Raw genomic sequence first — 22,194 nt, 5'->3', positions numbered from 1 at the left:
TGACGCAGTGGCCGAGCAACCTAGTCGCGGCTGCGGCACGGCGCTCTGCAATCGAGGATGGGGGGGAGCGCTGTTGCCTCGTTGAGCGCGCGCTCCGGTGGCCGCTTCGTTGAGCACTGCCTCTTTTATTTCTGCGCCGTTCGCCGGGCGGAGGGGAGCAGGCTGCCGTTGCTGCTGCGAACATGAAAATGTAGAGGGGAGGAAAAAAACAAACAAGTAAAACAGCTTACGGTTAGCGGGGAGAAAATCTTTTGTTCCGCCCGAAGAGGCTTACAAATGACAATCGGAGAGGAAGGGCCTGGCCGTCGCGCGCCTGGAAGGTAAACCTCTGCGCGGAGAGAGGCGGAGGGTGCGGAACGTTGCCGCTTTGGGGAAAGGGGCCAGACAATCCAATTTGGTATTCGGGGCCCTATCGAATGTGTTTCGAATTCGAAATGGATGGCCGGAACCGAATAAAAAAAGGGGGAAGCGAGCATTGAAAAGAGGTTGTGGGGGTGCTCCTAATGGTAGGCAAAGAAAATGTGCCAAGTGTGCGCGTGTCTGTTCGAAGAGGAGGCGACGAGGCAAAAGGGCGCAGAGGAAGCCCTCGCTGTGTGGATGGCGCCGCTGCGTTTTCTGTCTGCTGGCGTTGACTCCTTGCGGCCGCTTTTTAAGGAGATGCCGCTGGTGGTTGTATCTGCTCTCGGCTGTACGGATACTCGGCCCTAGCAAATGGACGGCCGCGATGAGCGCTGCCAGGATCAATGTTGCGCCTGATTGATTTATAGGCTGTGGACGAGCCGGTCTATCTGCGACGGTGCCCGGCGGCCGGAGATGCGAGCGTGCCATTTCTTTGCAGGCGTCTCCACATTTCTACTTTTCTCTCCGAGAGGGAGGGGTGACCACGGGCTACTGTTTTCTGTCACTCTGAGTGTATCCCGTTACCTCCCTGCTTTCTTGCCCCACTCTTTCCCTCAACGAACATGAAAGGAGCTCCTACAGCATCGGTTTGTTGTCGTGACCGTGCGTGTCTTCCGAAAGGAGAATCAAATGGAGGATCAAATTGTTCTGCGGATATTCCCGAAGGGCGGTCGCTGGACATTGTTTATATAAGAGGGCCTGCTGCTGGTCCACTTACTGAACGGTGTATTTTCATATAATTGCTTAGGGTCATGGATTCGCCCGAAATGTGCTTTCGCGACTAAGTGCCCGCGCTTTTCGGCAGGTTCGTGACCATGGTGACCCAGAAGCCTCTCGGCAGGCACGTACCTAGGAGGGGGGATGGGGGGGGGGGGCTCTCCCCCATCCTAAATTAAGCGGCGTACACCTTATTTCACTTGTCCTTGGCGGTTTTACGTGCCTTTATGGCGAACAGTGTACATTATTCGCGTTTGTACTAGTAAACGTACCCCCCCCCTCATTTGCATAGAAAAGTTACCCTGGGTTGCTACCCCCCCCAAAAAAAAAATCCTAGGTACTTGCCTCAGAAGACGGTTCCTCACGCAATCGAGTGTTGTCCGCGTGCCCCCCGATCAACCGGTAGGCGAGAGACGTATACGACGGCGCAGCCTCAAGCGCGCAGCTGGTGCCGCGCCAACCGACCCCGCGACGCCCCTGTCAGCGTCCTGGCCATCATCTGCCATCGATCCCAGCCTGGCGCAGTGTGTTTGCCTATCGCGAAGCCACGGCTGGTTGGGCGCGTTGTTGTAGTCCCTCTCCTCTTCCCCCCCCCCCCCCCCTCCGACGGCCGCTTTCTGTTTTCCCAACTGCGATGAGCCTGGCGTTTTCTCGCAATTCGATTGCGTCGCCGTGCTCGCGCTACTCCGCACTCTGGCTGCGCTGACCGGAACGCTCCGGGGGTGCACTTTTCCAATGGCTGGTGCGCCTGGTTGCGGCGCTCGGTGGCATTTCTCTCTTCTGATGCTTGCCATCCCTTTGTCTGCTCCCCCTTTCGCTCAGTGGAAACTCTTTGTTACCGCTGAGCGCGCGGCGGTGGTGGTGGCAATTTCGGCTCGAGAATCGCCTCCCTCGGCGTTGTGACCAGTCGCGTTCTTCACCTCCGTGACTCTTTTGACACGCTGGCTCGTTTAGTTTTACTTTCCTGGAAAACTTCTGATCGTCCAATCACGTCCTTGCAGCTGTATTCTACTTTCTTCTCGCGCGGGAGGTAATTTGAGAGGCCCTCCTTGGACTTTTATTATTGACCCGCTGCACGCCCGGCGGCTGTTGTTTGTCGCCAGACGCGTTCGCTCCAGCCTGCCGGCCGACCGGTAATAGGCAGCCAGCGTCCTTGCGAGACAATGTGCGGCGGCGCACTCTTGTTACGCCGCTGCCTCCCCGGAGATGTCGCGAGCGATGATCGCCGCGCCTTCGCCCGAAAAAGAAGTGCGAATTGAAAAATGGACGCGTTTCCGAGGCGCACAATGGGGCATCCTTTTGTTGGCGTCCTTGCCGATGCGCCTTCCCGTGTTAATTTTCTCTCGGTCCTGCGTCTTCTCCATCGATCCACGGAGCGAGCCCGTAGGCTGGGTCCGCTCTTTGGGCGCCTGCGTGTCTCCAGTCCCCGAGGACTTGCTCGTTTCCCTATCCGCGCCAGAATAGTGTCCGTGCAGACCCAGTAATGAAGCCACCAACGAGCGGTGTCTCCTAGCCGCCAGCTTTGTTCCGCGCTTGCGAAATGGGTACGGGCGGCACATTGTCGCGCAAGAAGAGCAGCCGGTGCACCTCTCTGCCGCCCTGCACCGAAACTCTGTACCTGGTGGCCAAGTTCTGCGTGATGTGGTTTGCGTCTGTGTGCGGCATGTGCTCGATCGTTGTGGGGGGACGAAAAATGCGACTTTATTTTTGTCTTTTCATTCTTTGTATTTTATTTTGTTCTCTTTGCGCTCCCAGCCGGTTGCGCCTGCCGGAAAGGATTGATCAGTGCCGCGTCCGCTGGTTTTACCGATGCAGTCGCTGTCGCTGGTGATCGATGTCGCTCTAGGCCGCCGCCACAAATCCCGCTGAAAAGGTGTCATCCCCACGCGCCCGATAATGGCCCAAACTCGCTCAATCCGTCCGTCCGGTCCTTCGGCGTCCGCCTGCGTGCGGACTGCCCGCACGGCGAATCGTGTCGCAAAATCTGGCGTGCGCTGGATCCGCACGAGCGCATCGCACGTGCACTCCGAATGGACGACGCGGTTGGTTGACGGCTGGCAACCAGTCGGCGGAGCGGAAGCGTTCAAGGCGGACAACCATCTTTACAGACGACACTGGCATATTTTTGTCGATATAAGTTCGTTTCTGCATCACGGTGAAAGCGCGACTCTAGGTTGTCGCGTTCTGTTCTGCGGCCGCATGTGTTGAATCAACGCAGTCGTCCGTGTTCGAAACAGTGCATAGTCGTCTTACCTGCGCCGCGCTTTAAATATGCATTGCAAACGCATCATGTTGCAACATGGGACGCAGTCTCGGACGATCACTTTCATAGCGCGCTACATTGGCTGGTTCAGAAAAACCTCTCGAATCATCCAACGTGCCGCTTTATACGTCACGCGAAAGTGATAGTATCGCCGAAAGTGATTCGTCCGAGAATCCCCATATATCGCTATCTCTATACTCCGTTGTGTTCGGTGCGATGGCGCAGTTTCTGTAGGTGTGCTAGTACTAGCTTGCAACAAACACACGCACAACTTTCACCGAATACAACTACATAGGACAAGTCACACCTATTTGCCACTGAGCACGCGTGTGAGGCTTCGAGTACAGCTTGCGATTTGCTTGCATTTGCTTGTTCACGCTTTTCTTAATGCTTGCGGATTTTAAACATTCCAAACAAAACTAAACCTTAACTGAAGGAGAAAATAAAAAAGATGTGCTCAGCCCTGGATGAAGTTCATACTTTGTGTAACAATGTCATGCATAAGCAGTTAACTTGATGCAGCAAGGAAGTGAAAGTTAAGCATTGTGAGTGTACGATTCATTATGATTGGCATAAAAGCAATATGTATGTATAATGGCCACCTTATGCAGATATATACTCATACGATGTTTTCAAGGAGAATATATATATATATATATATATATATATATATATATATATATATATATATATATATATATATATATATATATATATATATCAAAGCAGATCATTTATATTGCTGATAAGACAACTTATATATTTCGAGTGAAATCAAATTATTACATTCTTTCTTGTTGGCCTGGGTCACCAGGGCAACAAGAAAGAGCACCTACAAGTCACGTACGCTGGGTGCGCCGATCGGACACTTTTCATTTCGTCACGCCTTGAACATGTATCTGTCGGGCTCAGAATGCACGTGTATGTGATAGACTTCTCGTTTGCAATGCTCACGCGAAGCACAACATCGAAAAATCACGAAGTCGATGGCTTGAAATATTTCTTCGACGCTCGTGCAAACACAACACGCTGCCTGCGTTCCGTCTGTTTCTGTCGGTGATCGCACGCACTCATGAGACCTGGAAGGGCACACCGGCTTGTTGCCTTCGATGAATATATCCATGGGTGCTGAATGACCCTAGTAAAAAAATCACAAGAACGAGAAAAATGAACTTTCTGTCGCGGCTGTAGCTTAGGCCTCGCGTCCCCGCTTCGCTTCGAGCAAGCCCCATGTTCGCCGTGAAGGCGCTCCACGCCGTCCGCCTCGGACCAACCAATAAGAGACGACCAGACATGCCGATGGCAAAGTTGCGAATGTTCATCCAAACGACCAGAGAGCCATCCCCGCAAGGTGGAGCGGAGTACCAGGCGATTTTTAACGCGACAGCGTTAAGGAGCTCGTGTCACAAAAAAGCCGGTGTCGTCAGCGTCAGCGGCGTTTGCCGTGAGTGATAAATCCCAGAAGGCACTTCATAAATAAAAGCATCTTGCAAGATGGGTTGGTGGGAATCGAACCAGAGTCTCCAGAGTGTAAGACGGAGACGCTACCACTCAACCACGAGTTCGATCGTTCAAAGCGAGACAAACTCGCCTCTAGTGAATGCGGTGTTGCCTTAGAAACGTGCCGTAGAAAGTTATACTGCGGTGTATATCGGTAATTATGACCACGTAAATTACAGAAGTCGCAGTTTCACGAGTAGCGAAGCACGTTTCCGCTACATTTCTTCCGCGTTATGTGCACACGCAGAGCCATCTTGCGGCAAGCACAGAAGACCCCCCCTCCTGGCAATGTACGGCGCTGCCACGAGACGTGGCGCGCCACTCGCCCCATGATCGCGTCCGCCTTCATGGCGCGTAGCGGCCCGGCTGTTTGGCTCGCGTAGATCGTTTGAGTAGGCGGCGCGAACGGGGTGCGATAACGCTATCGCGTTCCACTCTTGAAGGCGAAGCTTAAGCGTCCTCCATTTTTTTTTTTTTTACCCGCCGTGGCTGCTGAGCACGAGGTCGCGGGATGGAATACCGGCTACGGCGGCCGCATTTCGATGGGGGCGAAATGCGAAAGACACCCGTGTGCATAGATTTAGGCGCACGTTAAATAACCCCAGGCGGTCGAAATTTCCGGAACCATCCACTACGGTGTGCCTCATAATCAGAAAGTGGTTATGGCACGTAAAACCCCATAATTTAGTAATAGTTAACCAGGCGGAGTGAGGAACGCAGGCGGATTGGGCGACGTTGGGCGTCTCGCGGAGCGGACAGGAGCGACTCCAAGTCGATTGAATTCCCCTGCCAGTGTGAGCGTAGTCAGCATTGGCATGCACGCTTTCATGACCACTCTTGCACATCTACGTAGATTATGCTTTCGAGAAGCAGGATTTCCGTCCGTCTCGGATATTGGCCCCGTCCAAGGGTGTTTGTCAGCGTCTGTCGCCGCTAGCCGGAACGCTGGCAAGGTGGCCGTCTGTTTCGCTCAAGCAACGGAATGCCGGCACGTCGCTGTGCAAGGCATGGTGTCGTCTCGAGACGTTCATTTCTCGGAAACAGTTAAGGCAAAATTAAGGCAGATAATTAAGTGCTCGTACAGAGAAAGATTGATTGGCAGAGAAAAAGCGCAAACGCTGTTTTCGGAGCACGGGGATCGAGAAAATAATATTCGTCGCAGCCCAAGCACACGACCATCAATCAAGGGGTGAATTTAGATACTTCTCCGTACGACCTCCACATTAGATGCTACGAAGAGCACAATATTTAACGGGGAGGCACACAAGCGCTCACCAACAAGAAGGAAAGGCTAAGACGCAGGTTTAAAAGAAATCACATGGCCCACCATTTGAGAAATGTGTTAGTAATGTGCGTGAACGTGAACACGTGAACGGCAACCTTGCTAAGGAAAACGAGCGCCAGCAACACGCTATAGCAGGGCGCCGTAGTGTTTCGCTGACGTCAAACGACTTGTGATTCGCGGCTTTCTTCAGATTGGCATTCGTTTGCCTGGGGTGATTGCTTTTTCGCTGAGTTACGGATAATCAGCAAGCTTACTTTTGTTAAACCATATAATGCTATGCACTCTACTTGTACCTGATGCCTTCCTGGTACATAGCTTAAAATTCACAAAAAGTGTGGTTGCACTGTTACTTCCTCGTGGTATTGTAGCGTGTAGAATGCTGCCCTTATTTAGCAGATTTCCTTCTCAGGCCCCTGCACTTCGAAGGATGTCCAGTCCATACCTTCTCTTACTGCTTTGTTTATAGTTTCTTGAATATCCGCTTAGACTTCTCCCTGTACGGCCACACCTTTAGAGACCAGCATATATCTGTTCTCATCGTCCTTTTGGAGCGTGGGAGCCCTGGCGTTCTTTGTGCAATTGCTGCCTCCCCCTCTTCTTTTGCTCTGTCTACTGTTGACGCCCGCGGTGCGTGCCTCGGGGTGGTGAACGACGCGGGCTCCTTTGGCGGAACGTGCGTTTCTGCCCCGCAGCTGCCTCGGCGTTGGCAGCCGCGCCTCCGTCCTTTCCGGCACCGCGTGCGGGACTTAGCGGCGGCAGCGCGTTTGTATCGACCGTGTTTCGCCGAGATGTCGCCGCTGGGGGTGTCGATTTGTTTGCGAGCATTTTGACGTGGCGCGGCCGCTCGCCGGCAGCCGGCTTTGTTTGGCAGCCGTGCGCTGCTTCGCGAGAAAAGCTGCTGCGCGCACTTTATTTCGGCAGTCCTTTTCCAGGCCTCTGTGCGCGTGCGCTTTCGAGGCTGCGCTGTCCCTTTCCGCGTTTCTGTGTGCGTGACGTGGTGGTGCGGAAATCTGATAACACGCGGGACTTTCTTCGGGAAGCGCCAACAGAGAGCTGCCGCCGCTGACGAAGATTGTGCGCAACAGGTCCGATTGCCGCTCCCGTTTTCCCTCGCCTTATCTCGCCCACTCGGTTTTGTTCGTTTCTGAAACGGATGCATTTGTCGGCGACTTCGTCGTGATGTGCTCTCGCCTTCGCTGACTTGCTAGTGGAAAAAAGAAATAATGGCAGGCGTTCGCTTTCCTTTGCTTTCTTATGAAAATCAGCATTCACAAACAAAAAGTGAGTGCCGAGTTTTTTTTTAACATTTTTTTTCCCTTCTTGCAGTTCTTTCTACAGCGTGCTACACTGTGAAATAGAACTCCTGATAGGTATAAAATAGATAAGCTTCACATGATAGTCAGTCATATGAAAATGTTACGTGTGGTCGATAAAGTACATATTCAAAAAGACAGACCTTTAAGGCGTCCCGGAAGAGACAACACACCTCTTTGGTCTTTGCTTCATACATACGGCGCCTCCAGTCTGACCCACCTGGAGGAAATCGGCAGTCTTCTTTTCCTGTCCTCCTCTTCAACTTTCGTCTTTCTCTCTCACTTTCAACCTGCCTGTCTTCTACTCGCTTGATTTTACTTCTTTCTGGGTGGCAAATGTTAACCTTGTGTAATATATCCTGTCGTGTGTGTGTGTGTGTGTGTGTGTGTGTGTGTGTGTGTGTGTGTGTGTGTGTGTGTGTGTGTGTGTGTGTGTGTGTGTGTGTGTGTGTGTGTGTGTGTGTGTGTGTGTGTGTGTGTGTGTGTGTGTGTGTGTGTGTGTGTGTGTGTTTTAGGTTATAGCGGCGATGCATGGCTTGCGTCTGCAGGTATTCTTCCAACCTATCAGCGTCCCTTTGTCGGGCTCGATATTGGCTGGCTACCATCGCCTCCAAATTTTCCTAGTTTTACATAGCAAGAGCCTCCTCCTCCCCCCCCCCACCTTCAATATCGCCCCCTAAATAGAGAACGTACCGGAACAACTTATCAGTTCTTTTTAAAACAAAACGAAGACGCCTTCCCAAAGTACCGTGGCCTTCACAGTGAAGGCAACACAACTGTAAAACTGTCACCTTTCCTAGAATCTAAATGCCTAGCAAGCACGATTGTACCTGGTTACAAAGCCTCAAAGATAGCAAGCGGTGACCTCCTGCTCGAACTGACAAAGAAAGAACAAGTTGAAAAGCTCGCTGAACTCACCAGTATCAGCGATATGAACGGGATAATCTCTGCACATCGCTCGCTCAACACAAGCAGGGGAGTGCGGTGCTGTGCCATTGCTGTGACTTGACGCGGGATATCTGAAAATCAGCGTCAGACCATACATACCGAGCCCGAGGCGGCGGTTCAAGTGCCAGAGGTTCGGGCACGTGAACATCGGGCATCACAATCATGTAGAGGCGAGCATGCGCGATGTGCATATTGCCAATGACCGTCCTTCTGATAGTTGCAATGCTCCTTTACAGTGTGTCAATTGCAAGGGAGGCCTTCTAGCTTACTCACGGAGCTGCCTTTGCTGGAAGAGAGAAAAATAGTCGCAGTCGAAAAAAATCTAATTCTATAAAGCAAGGAAAAGGCTAGGGCACTTACCTCAAATAAGCTATGCCCGTGCGGCGCGGCAGAGGGTGGCGCACCCGCCGTAGTTGCTTAGTGGCTATGACGTTGGGCTGCTATAAACACCTGTACGAGGTCGCGGGACCGAATCCCGGTAACGGCGGCCGCATTTTGATGGGGGTGAAATGCGAAAAACCCGTCTACGCAGATTTAGGTGCACGTTAAAGAACCCTAGGTGGTTCAAATTACTACGGAGTCCCCCACTACGGCGTGCCTCGTAGTCAAATCGTGGTTCTGGCGCGTAAAATGCCGTAATCTAAGTTAAATCTAAGGGGGCAGCGCCACACCGGTTTCAGAAGTCTCCAGGGTCCACGCACGGTGTTCCTGTAGAAACTCCATCCTTCCATTTGGTGGCAGCAGCCAGTACTGCTTCGTCATCGAACACGGGCCGGCAGACGGCAGTGTCGCAGGCCCGAGACGCGCGTCTCGGCGCCTGGCTCTCGATCATCCAGCGCCTCGGAGAAGGCGATGGAGGTCGACCCAAAAACCTCGTTCGCATCCATTCCAGTGCCGTTACAGGGAAGGCAGGCCAACAGCAGACCATTTTGTCCGTATTGAGTCAAGCATTAGAGAGGCTTTTATGCACACATTTCTTTCTATCAGTGTTTCTAGACTTAGAAAAAGCCTATGATCCGACATGGCACTATGAATCCTACAAGATTGATCTGCCATGGTTATCCGGGAACACCTATTAGCTATATATAATAGAGAGCTACTTATAAAATCGCACATTTCGTGTAAGAATTCGCAGTACTCTTTCTCGGACCTTTGTACAAGATACTCGAGTGCAACAGGAAGCTGTACTCAGCTGCATCCTCTTTGTAGTTAAAATGAATTCTTTACGTACATCATTACCACCAACTATGTTTTACTGTGTGTACGTAGGTGATGTTCAGCTTGGTTTTAAGCCGTTCAGCTTGGGCTGAACAGGTTCAGCTTGGACAGAACAGGTTCAGCTTAGACAGGTTCAGCTTGGGCTGAACAGTATATCAAAACGGATCAATGAGAATGGATTTACGCTGAATACGAGCAAAAGTTCCTGCGTTCTCTTCACAAAGAGGCCTGGGCCCAGATCCCAATGTAAAGCTTTATGAACAGCAGTTCTCTAAACGCACAACGCAAGTTTTTAGGCTTCATATTACAGTCGAAACTAACCTTCATTCCCCACATAAAACACCTCGAACAGAAATATATAAGAACAATGAACATTCTCCAAATTTTATCACATACAACATGGGGCAGTGATAGGAAGTGCCTAATGAACCTGCACAAGAGCCTTGTACGCACACGTTTGGACTGTGGCGCTATAGTGCACCAGCCTGCTGTACCGACTGCTTTAAAGGTGGTTGGTCCTGTTCACCAGTTAGGCATCCGGCTGGCCACAGGTGTCTTCAGGACAAGCACTATACAAACTTTTTATGTGGAATCGAATAAATGGTACCTGCGAATGTGTTACGCTAGTTTCACGTATTTTCCGAAGGCACTGGCGCGGCCACTGTTAGTGGGAACACGAAGCCCACGGCTTATCGCTGCGAGGAGTGCCCCACCACCAGCGCCTCGTGAATACTAGCGGCGCTGGTGTTATCAGAGCGATTGGCGAAAAGCCCGAGGAGTCGTCTGCCAAGATTTCACGAGGCGACGTGGGTGGCGCTCCGCGGAGCCTTGCGCCCACTTTTCCACGCTGTGCCACACTTGCAGTTACTCAACCCTTCGCACGGCCTGTGAGGAAACTTGGTCAAGAAGTGGGTGTTTCGCTCTTTGGAAATGCTGTAATGGTTCCAGCGAAGGTGTTGCCGCCGGCAACTTGTCGAATGTGACACATCGTTTGTTGAAGTGAGAAAGCAGGCACCAGAGGCACACATCCGAATGCACTCTTTAGAGCTTCAGTCGAAGTGCTCATGTCCGGAATTCTGCACTGATGCATAGAAGTCACGCGCAGGCGTTTCTTATACAGCAGTCGGACCATCTTTTTCGGAGTCCGACGTCCTGTACCCTCAAACAGCAGAGGCCTACGCAGTACTATCGTCGGTTAAACAAGTCAACGAAATGAAATTACAAAAAATCATATTTACACACTCGTTAAGCGTCGTAAAAGCTTTGGTGTCTCTGCAAACGCATAAGAACCATGTAATTATTTATCTTTATTGACTCTTGTGTCATCAACATGTCATAATGTGCTGGGTGTCATGGACACCGAGGGACACCGAAAGAAAGTTAGCAACTGTTCCATAGCTCTCCCTACCACACACTTAAAAGCGTTATTGTGCAAAAAAAAAAAAAAATCCGGAAGTTATTGGCAACGAATGTGGGATAGGCAAACATCAAACAAGCTCCACTAACGCCGTGCTTAGGAAACTGACTACCAACCACCGAAAATACGGCGAACTGGTCATTTTCTGTCGACTTCGGATAGGCCATACATATATTACCTTTTGACTGGCGATGAATCTACTACCTGCGGTAAATGTGGCGAGATGCTAACCGTACTCCATGTCTTTTGGTGGGTCGGGAAGCTAAGTTGGAAGGAAAAAGCACTTTCCGGTGGCACATCCCCCTTAAAGGGACACTAAAGGGAAATGTTAAGTCAAGCTAAAGTGATATATTACTGCTCGAGAATCTCTAATGTGACAATATTATATCGAACACAGCCTCAGTAATCGAGAAATTGAGGTAAATGCAGGACACGGTTAGAGACTCCCCAGGGACAGTAAACTACTTGCCCGATGACGAAGGCACGCCTCATTTAAGTTGTCACTAGTATTCAACCATACGTTGCAAAACACATCCTTGTATTGTATTATAAGACGAAATAAAATGCTACAAATCCAGCTCTTTTTCTTTTTTTTTCTTTTTTTTAAAGAAAGAACTCATTAAGTTACCCTTGACAACGACGCGGATGGCCGCCCACGCTTTCGCTTTATCGGCGAGGTGGAACATAGCCTCGAACCAGCGCGCCGCGCCGCTCTCCTCCTCGCACTGGTATGTGCGGATTCCGTTTTTTCCCATGGGCAGCTTTAACCAGTGGCGGTTTAAATGCGAGTTAGTGCGATTCTAACTTGCTGTCTGTACTTGCTGCGATGTCAGATGACTCAACGTCAACGGGCTACCATTGCACTGTATTCGGCTGCAAAAGTAACTTTCGGAAGCGAATGTGAAGTGCTTCTTCAGCCGCGGCGACTTTGTGTACTCCGCCGCTGCGGCTGCAGACAAGCGCCCGGTTTGGATAGCCAGCGTAAACAGAAAGGACTTGACGCCATCAGCCTCGTCGCATGTATGGTAGCTTCTTGTATGGCACATGTCTCTACGTCCTTCTGCTTAAGGACTCTGTTAAGAGATTAGTGCTACTTACAGCGACGTACTTAAGTATGTCACCTCTCGGTATTGTACATTTCGTCCATAGCACATGTCATTTGTGATTGTCATTTTGATTTTGATATTTAGCACATGTCATTCTGATTTAGTACATATACCTTACGCACTTGTCAGCGAATGTTTTTAGGCCTCTGAATGAATATTCCTGCTTCTATAGACGCGGGTTTGCAAGTAGATGCAATTTTTCTAGACTATTCAAAGGCTTTTCACCGCGTCCCACTCTACTGGCTACGGAACAAATCGGAACAGCTGAACGTTCACGCTAACGTTCGAGCATGTACAAGATTTCTTATCTCACGTGCACTTAACCTAATCTTTCGGACACGTCACTTGTGGCGTACCCCAGGGCAGTGTGATTAGACCGTTACTATTTTTAATCTATATTTACGATCTTCCATTTTCATTGTCATTCACAATTAAACTGGTCGCCGATGATTGCGCCATATGTCGCAACGTATCCTGTGTCAGCAGTTGCCATCACACATCGCTACAAAACTGTAAGCAGATTTCAAGACCTCAGTCTTGGTAACGTAGAGGCAACCACCCCTGATTAATATTCCACCGGTTTGTTCTTCGCACACACTGTTTATTAACTAGTTTGCTTTTTTATATGTTTAATTGTATTCTGCACTTTTATTCAGTTTACTACACTTTATACTTTCGCTCTGTACTTTATTCGTTACCGAACTTCATACATTTGTTTGAAAATGTTCTTCATTCGTTCTTCTTAAGCATCCAATAAATAACTCGAGTTCGCGTGTTCGTCATGTAACCTGTAAATGTACAAGCGATAGTTGTTTCCATATTTTTTTTTTACATATTCTGCTGTAATTATTTGATCAGTTTTGTATACGCCTGCACTGTTGATTTGTTAATTGTCGCTCCCTTGTAATCATACTCGCACCACTATAACTTTAATCTTGAAGTTCACAGGTTGGCAGGCATATGACACTGTGCCGCCCTATGTCAGTGGGCGCTGGCACACACTGGTGGTGGCCGGCATCCGACGTGGAGCGTAATGGCTGCCTAGCGGCCCGGGTCACTGAGTGTTATCCACAGCGGAGAAGTGGTGCCAGACCTGTGTCGACCGCAGGGCTGCAGCGCCGGCTGGCACATGCGGCTGGGTGGAGCTTTTCCGCGAGTGCTGCGCGCGATAAGCGCATCTCGTAATGATTCGGAGCCTAGTTCCTTCGGCGGTGCTATCTGCGCAGTCCGTCTCCCTCCCGCCTGCTCTCTCTCTCGAGTGCCCTGAGCGGGTGCGCTTAATTCGTAACCTGCCCGTGGCTATCAGCCAGGCGAACATCGAACCGGTTTCACGCCTTGCGCGCGAAAACGAAGCGTGTTGCTGCCTCTCTTTGCGATAATATTCTGTGGCAGCAGCAAGAAATGGTCGGCCGAGTTTTGGGTGGCAGTGATTTACGACGACGGCGCGATGAGTCGCTTCGTTTGTATCGTGCCGATCTGTTTGCGTTAATTACTTGGTTGGCCACGGGGAGAACACCGATTTCTGTTTTCCCGGCTTTTCTGGGTTTTTTTTTTCTTTCTTTTCCCTGACCCTCTTCTGTCTCCTGTTATCTCGAGAGCAGCATTAAGGTTACTCTTAATGGACCGGTTCGGCGCATCGGGGCATGTCTTCTATTTGCCGCCCTTGCATTCGTTCAGGTGGTGTACGTAGTATGTGTGGTCGAAGCGGCTTGTGTTCGTCGACTCGGACGCTTGTGTCTGTGTGTGTGTGCGTGTGCGTGTGCGCGCGCGCGCGCGCGCGTGTTTGTGTGTGTGTGTGTGTGTGTGTGTGTGTGTGTGTGTGTGTGTGTGTGTGTGTGTGTGGGTGTGTGGGTGTGCGCGCGCGCGGAATCAAATATACTGCCCAAAAGAGTGGACGAAGAAATATGGCCTACTTTCTGAGTACCGCACACGCGATCTGGAGGTTGTGGGTTCGGCTCTCATCTGCGTCGAAATTGTCTTTTTTTCCAGTTTCATTTCCTTTATCATTTAAGAACAATAAGTGTCTAAGACTTAACCCACATCTCTAACAAATGTACAGTTCAGCAAGGAAAAGTTCCCTAATGATCTGCTTTGCTTGGTGTTTTGTTCGCTTAAATATTGGTTCTTAAAAATCGAGCCCATCGAGTCACCTGAATGACCTGATACTCCTCGCTCACGCAGTGCATTGCTCTTGCGGTTGTTTTGGGACAAAGTGAAACCTAACCGCGTCTTTTCTGTGTGGCGCAGTGACCAAGTACATCCGCATTGGGATCGGCGACAAGAATGACAACCCGCCGTACTTCGGCCAGGCACTCTACGAGGCTGAGGTCAACGAAGACGAGGATGTGCAGCACACTGTCATCACGGTCACTGCCAAGGACAAGGACGAATGTGAGCGCATTCGCTATGCCGTTTTCTTGCTTATGCGTGTTCTAGGGCATGACCGAAACGACGTTGTTCGTGATCCGCCGGATGCGCATTACACTCGCCATCGCGGGCCGATTCTCGCATACCTGTACCCTGCACTCGTACGCTCCCTCACCGCTACACTCGACTTTTCACACTGGGGTTTGCTCAGATCACGCGAACGTAAAGAACAACCCCTCATCTTGGCTATGTCGCTCTCAAAAACTGTAATAGCCTTGCGACTGGGGTCCACACAGTTTCAGGGTAAGGCAAGCTGCGGCGTCCATACTGATACTTTCACGCAAGCATTGTTGTGGTCATTATAATGTCGTAGGCGGTGTAACCATTTGCGAAGGGTTCGCAAGTTTCCCGCGTGCCTCCTGGGAACGCTCGCCGATCAACGTTTGTTACTGTGAAATATCGCCGTAAATTCAAGTCAACGTAAATGCTAACGAGGACAATGGCTTATGTCATCGATTAGGTTTGCGCGTTTGCACTCTTTTTTTTTAAATGCCCTACGCATAGATCTGGGACTGCCTCCATATTTAGAAGTCGGCTTACGTCGAGGTGACCAACTCCCCTCACCCCCATTTTTTTTTTCATTGCGGTAGCAATTGTATGGACACTCCAGGAGCATTTTTTGCCGTCGCCGTCGTTGGGATGTTCCGTATAAAGTCCAAGGGCGGTAACACCGTCGCCGCCCGCCGTGTGGGCGAGGAAAGTACGCGAGGGTAGCCGACGATCGCAGCGCACTATGGCGCGCGCGAGGGAGGAAGGCGGAGGGCAAACTTGCGTTGCGCGAAAGGCCGTGGGGGGATGGAAGGGGGGCGGCGTTGCGCTGCGGCAGCAACTGCGTATTTCGCGACCGGGCGTGAGAGGAACTGACAATCGCGACTAAATCTCGCGTGGGGAGGCAGTGCGGGAGGGAGGGGAGCGTCGGCTTCTACTGCGCCAGCAATGCGTACTTTGCGTACGGTTGCGCGTGGAGTTACTGTATATGCTACCAAAGGTACCTTTGGTAGCATGTATACAGCAACTCTAGTTGCGCGCGGTCGCGCGCGCCACATCGTGAAAGTGATCTGCAAACGGCTTTGTGTGTGCTTTTCTCGCCACTGATTGCGTTGAAGCGATACACAACACGGTCTCTGCCCTCGCTTCTGCTGCATACGGGCTTTCTCAATCCAACATTTCGACAACGAGCGTCCATGTGTTTGTATGCCTGTGGACACTGACACCATGCCTGGGAATTCAGTTTGCAAGCGAATATTACCAAGTTTATACGGCCGATAAAACTGCTATCCTTACTTCGTATAGCTGTGCACTAATTTGCTATCGCAATCGATGCTTCGCCTTTCGGGCGAAACTGCGACTTTTTTTGTTGTTGTTCTATGGATACCTGGTTCAGAAATTTATTACGCTGATGAATGCTGTATATCCGCTGATCTCATGCACATCGACGTTGCAGTTTCTTCTATCACACAACATAACAGGTTACTTCTAAACAAGCAATCTAGTAAGCGCGCAAGAACATTACGGCAACGTTGACTAGCCATGGATAAAGAGTGAGGGTAATTGAGATTCTAACGCAAATAGAATGAGAAGTTACTCATTTGAGATTATGCGGGTACAAAGGTCAGACGAATTAATGGAGAAACAAATGCTGACTGGGTAGATGCGATTAGCGGTAGGAAATTTTTTTCGCTTTTAGAGAGCGCAATGAAAAGAACAAAACATCGAAATTTGCTCAGTGTGACGCCATCCGGGCCGTAACGACATTATTTGGTTGTAGTTTCCGCACATGAGTATTATCAAGCATTTTGGACCAATGCATGCTTTTTCCCCCCGTTTACGTCTGTTTTGAGAACGCGCACTCAATGCCGACGCTTGAAATTGCAAGCTGAAGTGATGAAGAGCTACAGAGGTAAGTTGTGTAGGAAGTGAGCGCCAGAAAGCTGTCGGCGAAACTTCATATTGTAATTCATACTTTATAATATACTAAAAAAAAAAAACTCTCACCACGACATTGTCGTCATTATCCTTGACCTCCACTTGAGTATTTGTCCATGCTACGAGAAGCCATTTGCTATTTCGGACTATACATTTGCATCTATGAGGCGCACGCTAAACCAGCTAGCTAAACTGTTGTTTAAAAGTTTTCTTCAGCAGACACCTTCCGGTATACAATAAAGTCATTTGGTTCTTTTCATTTTCTTCCCCTATCCAAAGCGACAACGCTGAGTTCTATAACGATATGCACTTTTTCTCGTTGCCGTTCCCTATAGTACGGCATACGTATCAAACGACTGCACCAGCTGTCGATACTTTAACTGACGCGGTATCGCTTCAGGAGGGACGAAGATGAAGTTTCTGCGAGCCAGGACGCTATTTCTCTAGCTCAGCTGTTTTCTCTTTATTTCTGCGTACATCTTTGGAGAGCCGGCATGGTTCGTGGCGCGTATGCAAGTTGACGTCCCCATGTCTCTGCCGGGAATGGCGACTTCAGCGGCGGCTGCGTCTAGGAAGCGGACCGGCCTCCAGAGCGACACCGACGGTGATGACACCAGCGTCTACTCGCTCAGCAGTGAGGACTTCTCTGACGCCTTCGAGAAAGTGCGGAGCCGCAAGGCGAAACGAAGACTTACCACCAGGGCATCCATGTCTTCGAGCACGCCAACAGTAGGACCAACTCAGAATACCGCAGTCAGTACGATTCTATTTGTACCAGAACTTGCTACTGACAACCTGAGGCGACTCAACAGACAGTCCGTATCGGTGCAACTTGAAGCGGTGGCGCCAAATCAGATAACAGACGTTAGAGTCAACACACGAAAAAATGTGTTGGCTATCGACGTCACACATGAGAGTGCGCTGAGCAATTTGGCTCAAGTTACAGAACTAGGAGGCATTAAGCTCCGCTCGTACAAACCCCTGAACAGTGGTTCCACTACTGGTGTCATCTACGACGTAGACGTCTCCATCTCCAGCGCTGACTTGCCGATTCTAGTGAAGCCTGCCATTGATGGCGTCGCCATAACACATGTGTATCGCCTCGGCACGTCCTGCTGTGTGAAAATTATATTCAAGGGCGAGACTCTCCCTTCGCACGTCAAGGTGGGCCACTTTAGACACCCTGTGCGACCATTCAGCCCAAGGCCACTGCAATGCCGCAATTGTATGAGGCTGGGACACGTGAGCGCCGTGGGCGAGAACACGAGAGTTTGCTCACGCTGCAGCGAGCCCCACGCTGCAGACTCTTGTGCAGCCACGGTTTTCAAATGCACCAATTACCTTGGGTCCCATGATGCTTCTCGAAGGACTGGCCCAAAATGAAGAAGGTAAAGGCGATCTTGAAGCAGATGGCGAAATACCATTCGTCTCGTCGGAAAGCTGTTGCGGCCGTTAGAAAGCGACGCTCCTGACGTCGTCGGACTTAAAAGAACGCTGATGCCTCTGTGAAAAGTACGCGTCCCATCCGACACCTCCTCTGCCCCCTAGGCCTGAGGCAATTCAATCTAAATCTGACAAGGTCATGGCGGGGAATAATACAACTTGGTCCTCACTACTGAAGCAACAGCCAAAGCCAGAACAACACCGGAAGTCACAACCGAAGTCACAACCGAAGTCACAACCGAAGTCACAACCGAAGTCACAACCGATGCCACAGCCGGAGCCGGAGTCACGTCAAGTGATAAATCTCCGCACGGCTGTAGGGTGCACAGCGCGGGTTCGTGACAAACTGCCCGAGGAAGACCGGCAAGTGGTTATGATGCTCCGGTCTCTGATGAATACTTTTCGAATGCTCTTAAATAACCTGCACACTCCGTCAGCGCGAAGTACAATGCAAGTGCTGGATGCTCTCAATTCAGTTTTGCAACTCTTGAGTAAGCATCATGGCTCATCCGCTTCATTATATTCGCTCTGAGGCTGTGGTTTAGCTTAAAATATACTATGACGCACTGCAACGTACTGCTGACGCCCACCGGCTCCTTGGTGTTCAATGGTGACTTCAACGTGCATCACCAGCTATGAAGTACCAAGATTAGCTTCAGACAGCAGAATGACGGCGGCCTAACGTATCGACGGAGCACTTGCTTTGACTTGACTGATTTCCAGGCGCTCTGCTGCGTGCACAGACAGTGTGCCCTCTATCCCGCTTTCCTCTTTCTGTTCCCCCTTTCCCCAGTGTAGGGTAGCAAACCGGTCGCTCGTCTGGTTGACATCCCTGCCTTTCCTCTCTTTGCTATCTCTCTTATCGCTTCAGGTGGTAAACGTTACAGCTGGCATTTAGCATGGCACACCCACAGTTTCTTCGGCTGACTGAGGTTAAACATTTTCGCCAGGAATTTCTGCGCTTGAGTGGGGACGTCCTTATTCCGCGATTAAGGCAGCCGCGTCAGTTGCTGCAGACGCGGCGGGAGAGCGTCTTCCTTTGGTGAGCAGTCGTAGCACGTGAGCAGCGTTCAGGGTGGTTGAGCGAGGTTGACCTTCCCGTCGCGGGATTCAGCGATCGAGGGGAGCGCGCTCCCTTCGTGGACATGCTCGGGCCACCTGGGCGAAAGCGACGCGCGCCTGCTGCCATTATGAGCTATCTGGGCCACCGCAACAGATTGCGCTCCCCGGCGCCTCGGGGAGCGAAGCTTTTCTTGGATCGTGCGGCACTTGCGCTGCCCTCCGCTCTCTGAGGGGTGCGGGGAGCGTGTTTAGTGTGCGCCTGATGTCGCCGTTTTGTGCACCCCTTGCCCATCGATTGCCACTGCAGCACTGGCAGAACCGGCGCCTCTCAATCAAGCGACGGAAGCGAAACGCTGCGTAGGGGCGCGTTGCAGGGCGCGTTCTAATTAAGCTTTAACGAACCTTAATTGGAACACCGTGGAACCGCGGCTGTGAAGCCCTTCTTCGATCGCAGGGGGCTGCGCTTTCTTCTCTTTCTCATACCTTCTCTCCGGCCTTCCGATGTCTTTATTCCCTGTTCGTTGCCGAGCGGCCATAGTAGCCGTTACCCGCACTTGGCTGAATTCGTGAGAAGCGTAGCGCTAGTATTCCGCTGTAAAACGCTGCATCCGTAGCTCGTTCGTGTCTTGTTCTTCCAAAGCCTCCTGTTCGAACTCGCTACTTGCATATCCGTACACGAGCGCGGGTCCTGTTGTCCGCGGCTGGAAATGTGTCGCTGTGGGCGGCTGCCGCGCTGCCCAACTCTTGGGTTGCCTTAAGAGCCTATGAAATCTGGGAAGCCCTTGGATTAAGTTGCCCCGCCCTCAGCTATCGCATTGATCGCCCGAGGACGTCGGAGTCTCAGCGAAACGCAGCTTTCGCAACTAATGTACAACCCCGTGGGTCCCCGTATTGTTGCTGCCCCTTCCGATTCAGCTCTCCAAAGGGACAATGGTGTCTTTAATGCAGTCTGCTTCATCCAGGAGTGGACTCGTTCAAGGGCCATTCACAAGCAAGTTTCGCGCGCCGCCTCCTTGTTTTCTCTTATTGCTCCTGCGCGCAAATGACTGGCGAGAGTCGGCGAACTCGAACGAATTGTATGCCAGCGAAAGAAGAGGAGGGTGGGACAAATAAGGCACCAGCGCTGCTGCTGCAGGGGCGAATGATTTCGGTGCGTACGCGGCGAAAGCGTCGCGCTCCTCGAGGACAAAAGATGCTCCGGCAAAAGCGTTTGGTACGTGCCCTGCTGCTGCTGCTGTTCCTGCTGCTGCGATGGCGTCGAGCGCACCCGTTCCTCCCCTTCGCGAGTGCATCGTTGCGAGGCATTTAGTGCGGCCGGCGATTTTTCTTGGGGCGCCCCCTTTCGCCTTCGGCGCAGCTATCGGTTTCCCGTCGCACTCGGCTCGCTTTTAGTGAGAACTGTTTGGGAGCGCGCTTTCTCTGAAACAGACTGTTTGGCCGGGCAAGCCTGCTCTCGGGTTCCTCTCTTCTTCATCGTTGGGGCCTTCCCCACGTCCGCCCCCGCCGAGGCTTGTTTCACCAGTGAAATCTGGAAGGGACGATGAATGAGATGATTGGGCGAAAAGAATAATGGAGTAAATGGGGCAAAAATGGCGGAGGGTACTCTTTCTTCCATCGCGTCTGCAGGCCCGCGCTGGCCTTCTCTCTTTCTCTGGCCTTTCTCAGCCCTGCTATATACACAGCTGCCTTTAGTTTCCAACTCCTTCGGGCACGGGCAGCCTTTTTATTTTCTTTATTTTCCAACTGCCTTTATGCTCATGCTCCCGGTACTTGTTTTGTTGATATATCCTTCTGAAGGGGTGCTTTTATCGCGAACGGGGACGCACGCCGGTGAGATATTTGATTTTTATTTTTTTCACTTTGATGGATTTAGCGTCACGTTTCTGATTTCGCCCTCTAGGTAATTAATCTTCTTCCCTTCCACTTTTCTCCTTCCATTTATCCACCGTTTTTTTTTCTTTTTTTTCTTTTTCGTTCTAGCAACGGAAGTTAGTCCGCCAGCGCACCTCTGCCCTTAAAAGGTGCCGAGAAACTGCCCTCGTGCAAAAAAAGCATCGCGGTGATGGCTTCCTACTAGTTATTTTTTCCTTGTCACTCCGTCATGGCGCTCTCCCTAAGCGCATGTCCGGAATCCTTTATTTAATAATTTGGAGGGGAGAGGGGGGGGGGTCAGTCTGGCGAATGATGCAGCAGAATGCTACAGTACGCGAGTGCCCTTATGGCGTGAACGTGGACCCATGTCGTTGAGCCGCTGCACCATCGACCGTAGAGGGCTTTGTCGAGCGTGACCGTTTTACCCAGGGCCGCCTGGTTGTGCCTCTAACCGTGAATGGAGTCGATTTTTAGTGCTAAGCACAACTTACTAATTCCGACGTGGGTGTGTCAGAGCAGTTTCATTGCGGACACCAAGCAGTAGGAGAAAGACCCTCGGATCGTTTTTCGTGCGCAGCCCTTATTAACACGTTGTTGCGTCTCTTAGTGGGTGGTAAGTGACGCCAGCTGCCCACACTGATTGCCCAACTAATAGACCTGCAGTTCCTCTTGTGGAGGCAGGTACACGGTGTTAATGGCGCAGTAGGCCCGTTATTTTTTCTCTGCGACAGCAGTTACGAGCTCGTGACCCGACCTTTAATTAGCATAGGATATGGATACCAAGGGCAGGCTTTTATGTACAGTGTTTATCTAGTGCATCCGTTACGCCGTGGGGTGCGGCCTCGTGCAGTTGTGGTTGTCTCCATTGCATTCAGGTTGGCTAGTATGGACCGTTTACAGTTCACTAGGGTTGAGGATTGGGCGAGTTGGTATTGCATTATAGAATTGGTACAGCGCAACATACAAAGGAAGAAACAAGCCGAGCCGGCCAGCTCGGCTTGTTTCTTCGTTTGTATGTTGCGATGTACCAGTTCTAGAATCCATTTACAGTGCTTCTTCATGGGCGCCGCCATGTTTAAACACGTGACTACGCCGCCATTACCTCTGACTTCCCCTTCCCGATAGTGGACGGCGTGCTTAGTAAATGGAGAAAAGCGCTGTTTTCGCCCTCTTGGTCAATTCAATAATGTAACGCTTTCAACAGAAAGCGCAAATGGAAGGTTAGTGCTGGTGGTGCTTTACACACGACCTAATTCAAGCGAAGCTTGTATTGCCTCACTCGTGTCGGCGGCGGTGTT

At 50.9% G+C, this 22,194-nt stretch overlaps 1 protein-coding gene across 4 annotated transcripts in view; it reads left to right on the top strand.

Annotated features, from left to right (window-relative positions):
- CadN (neural cadherin) overlaps positions 1-22,194 on the top strand; it is a 300,943-nt gene that overhangs the window by 200,020 nt on the left and 78,729 nt on the right. For all 4 annotated transcript variants that reach the window (XM_065443455.2, XM_065443446.2, XM_065443469.2 and 1 more), the window contains exon 16: positions 14,414-14,557. In XM_065443455.2, the coding sequence (XP_065299527.1) occupies positions 14,414-14,557 (144 nt within the window). The remainder of the gene's footprint in view (positions 1-14,413; positions 14,558-22,194) is intronic.

Source organism: Dermacentor albipictus, chromosome 1 (genome assembly GCF_038994185.2).
Source record: "Dermacentor albipictus isolate Rhodes 1998 colony chromosome 1, USDA_Dalb.pri_finalv2, whole genome shotgun sequence".
Classification (NCBI taxonomy): Eukaryota; Metazoa; Arthropoda; class Arachnida; order Ixodida; family Ixodidae; genus Dermacentor; species Dermacentor albipictus.
Note: the sequence above shows the minus strand (reverse complement) of the source record. Positions and strands in the feature narration are given on the sequence as shown.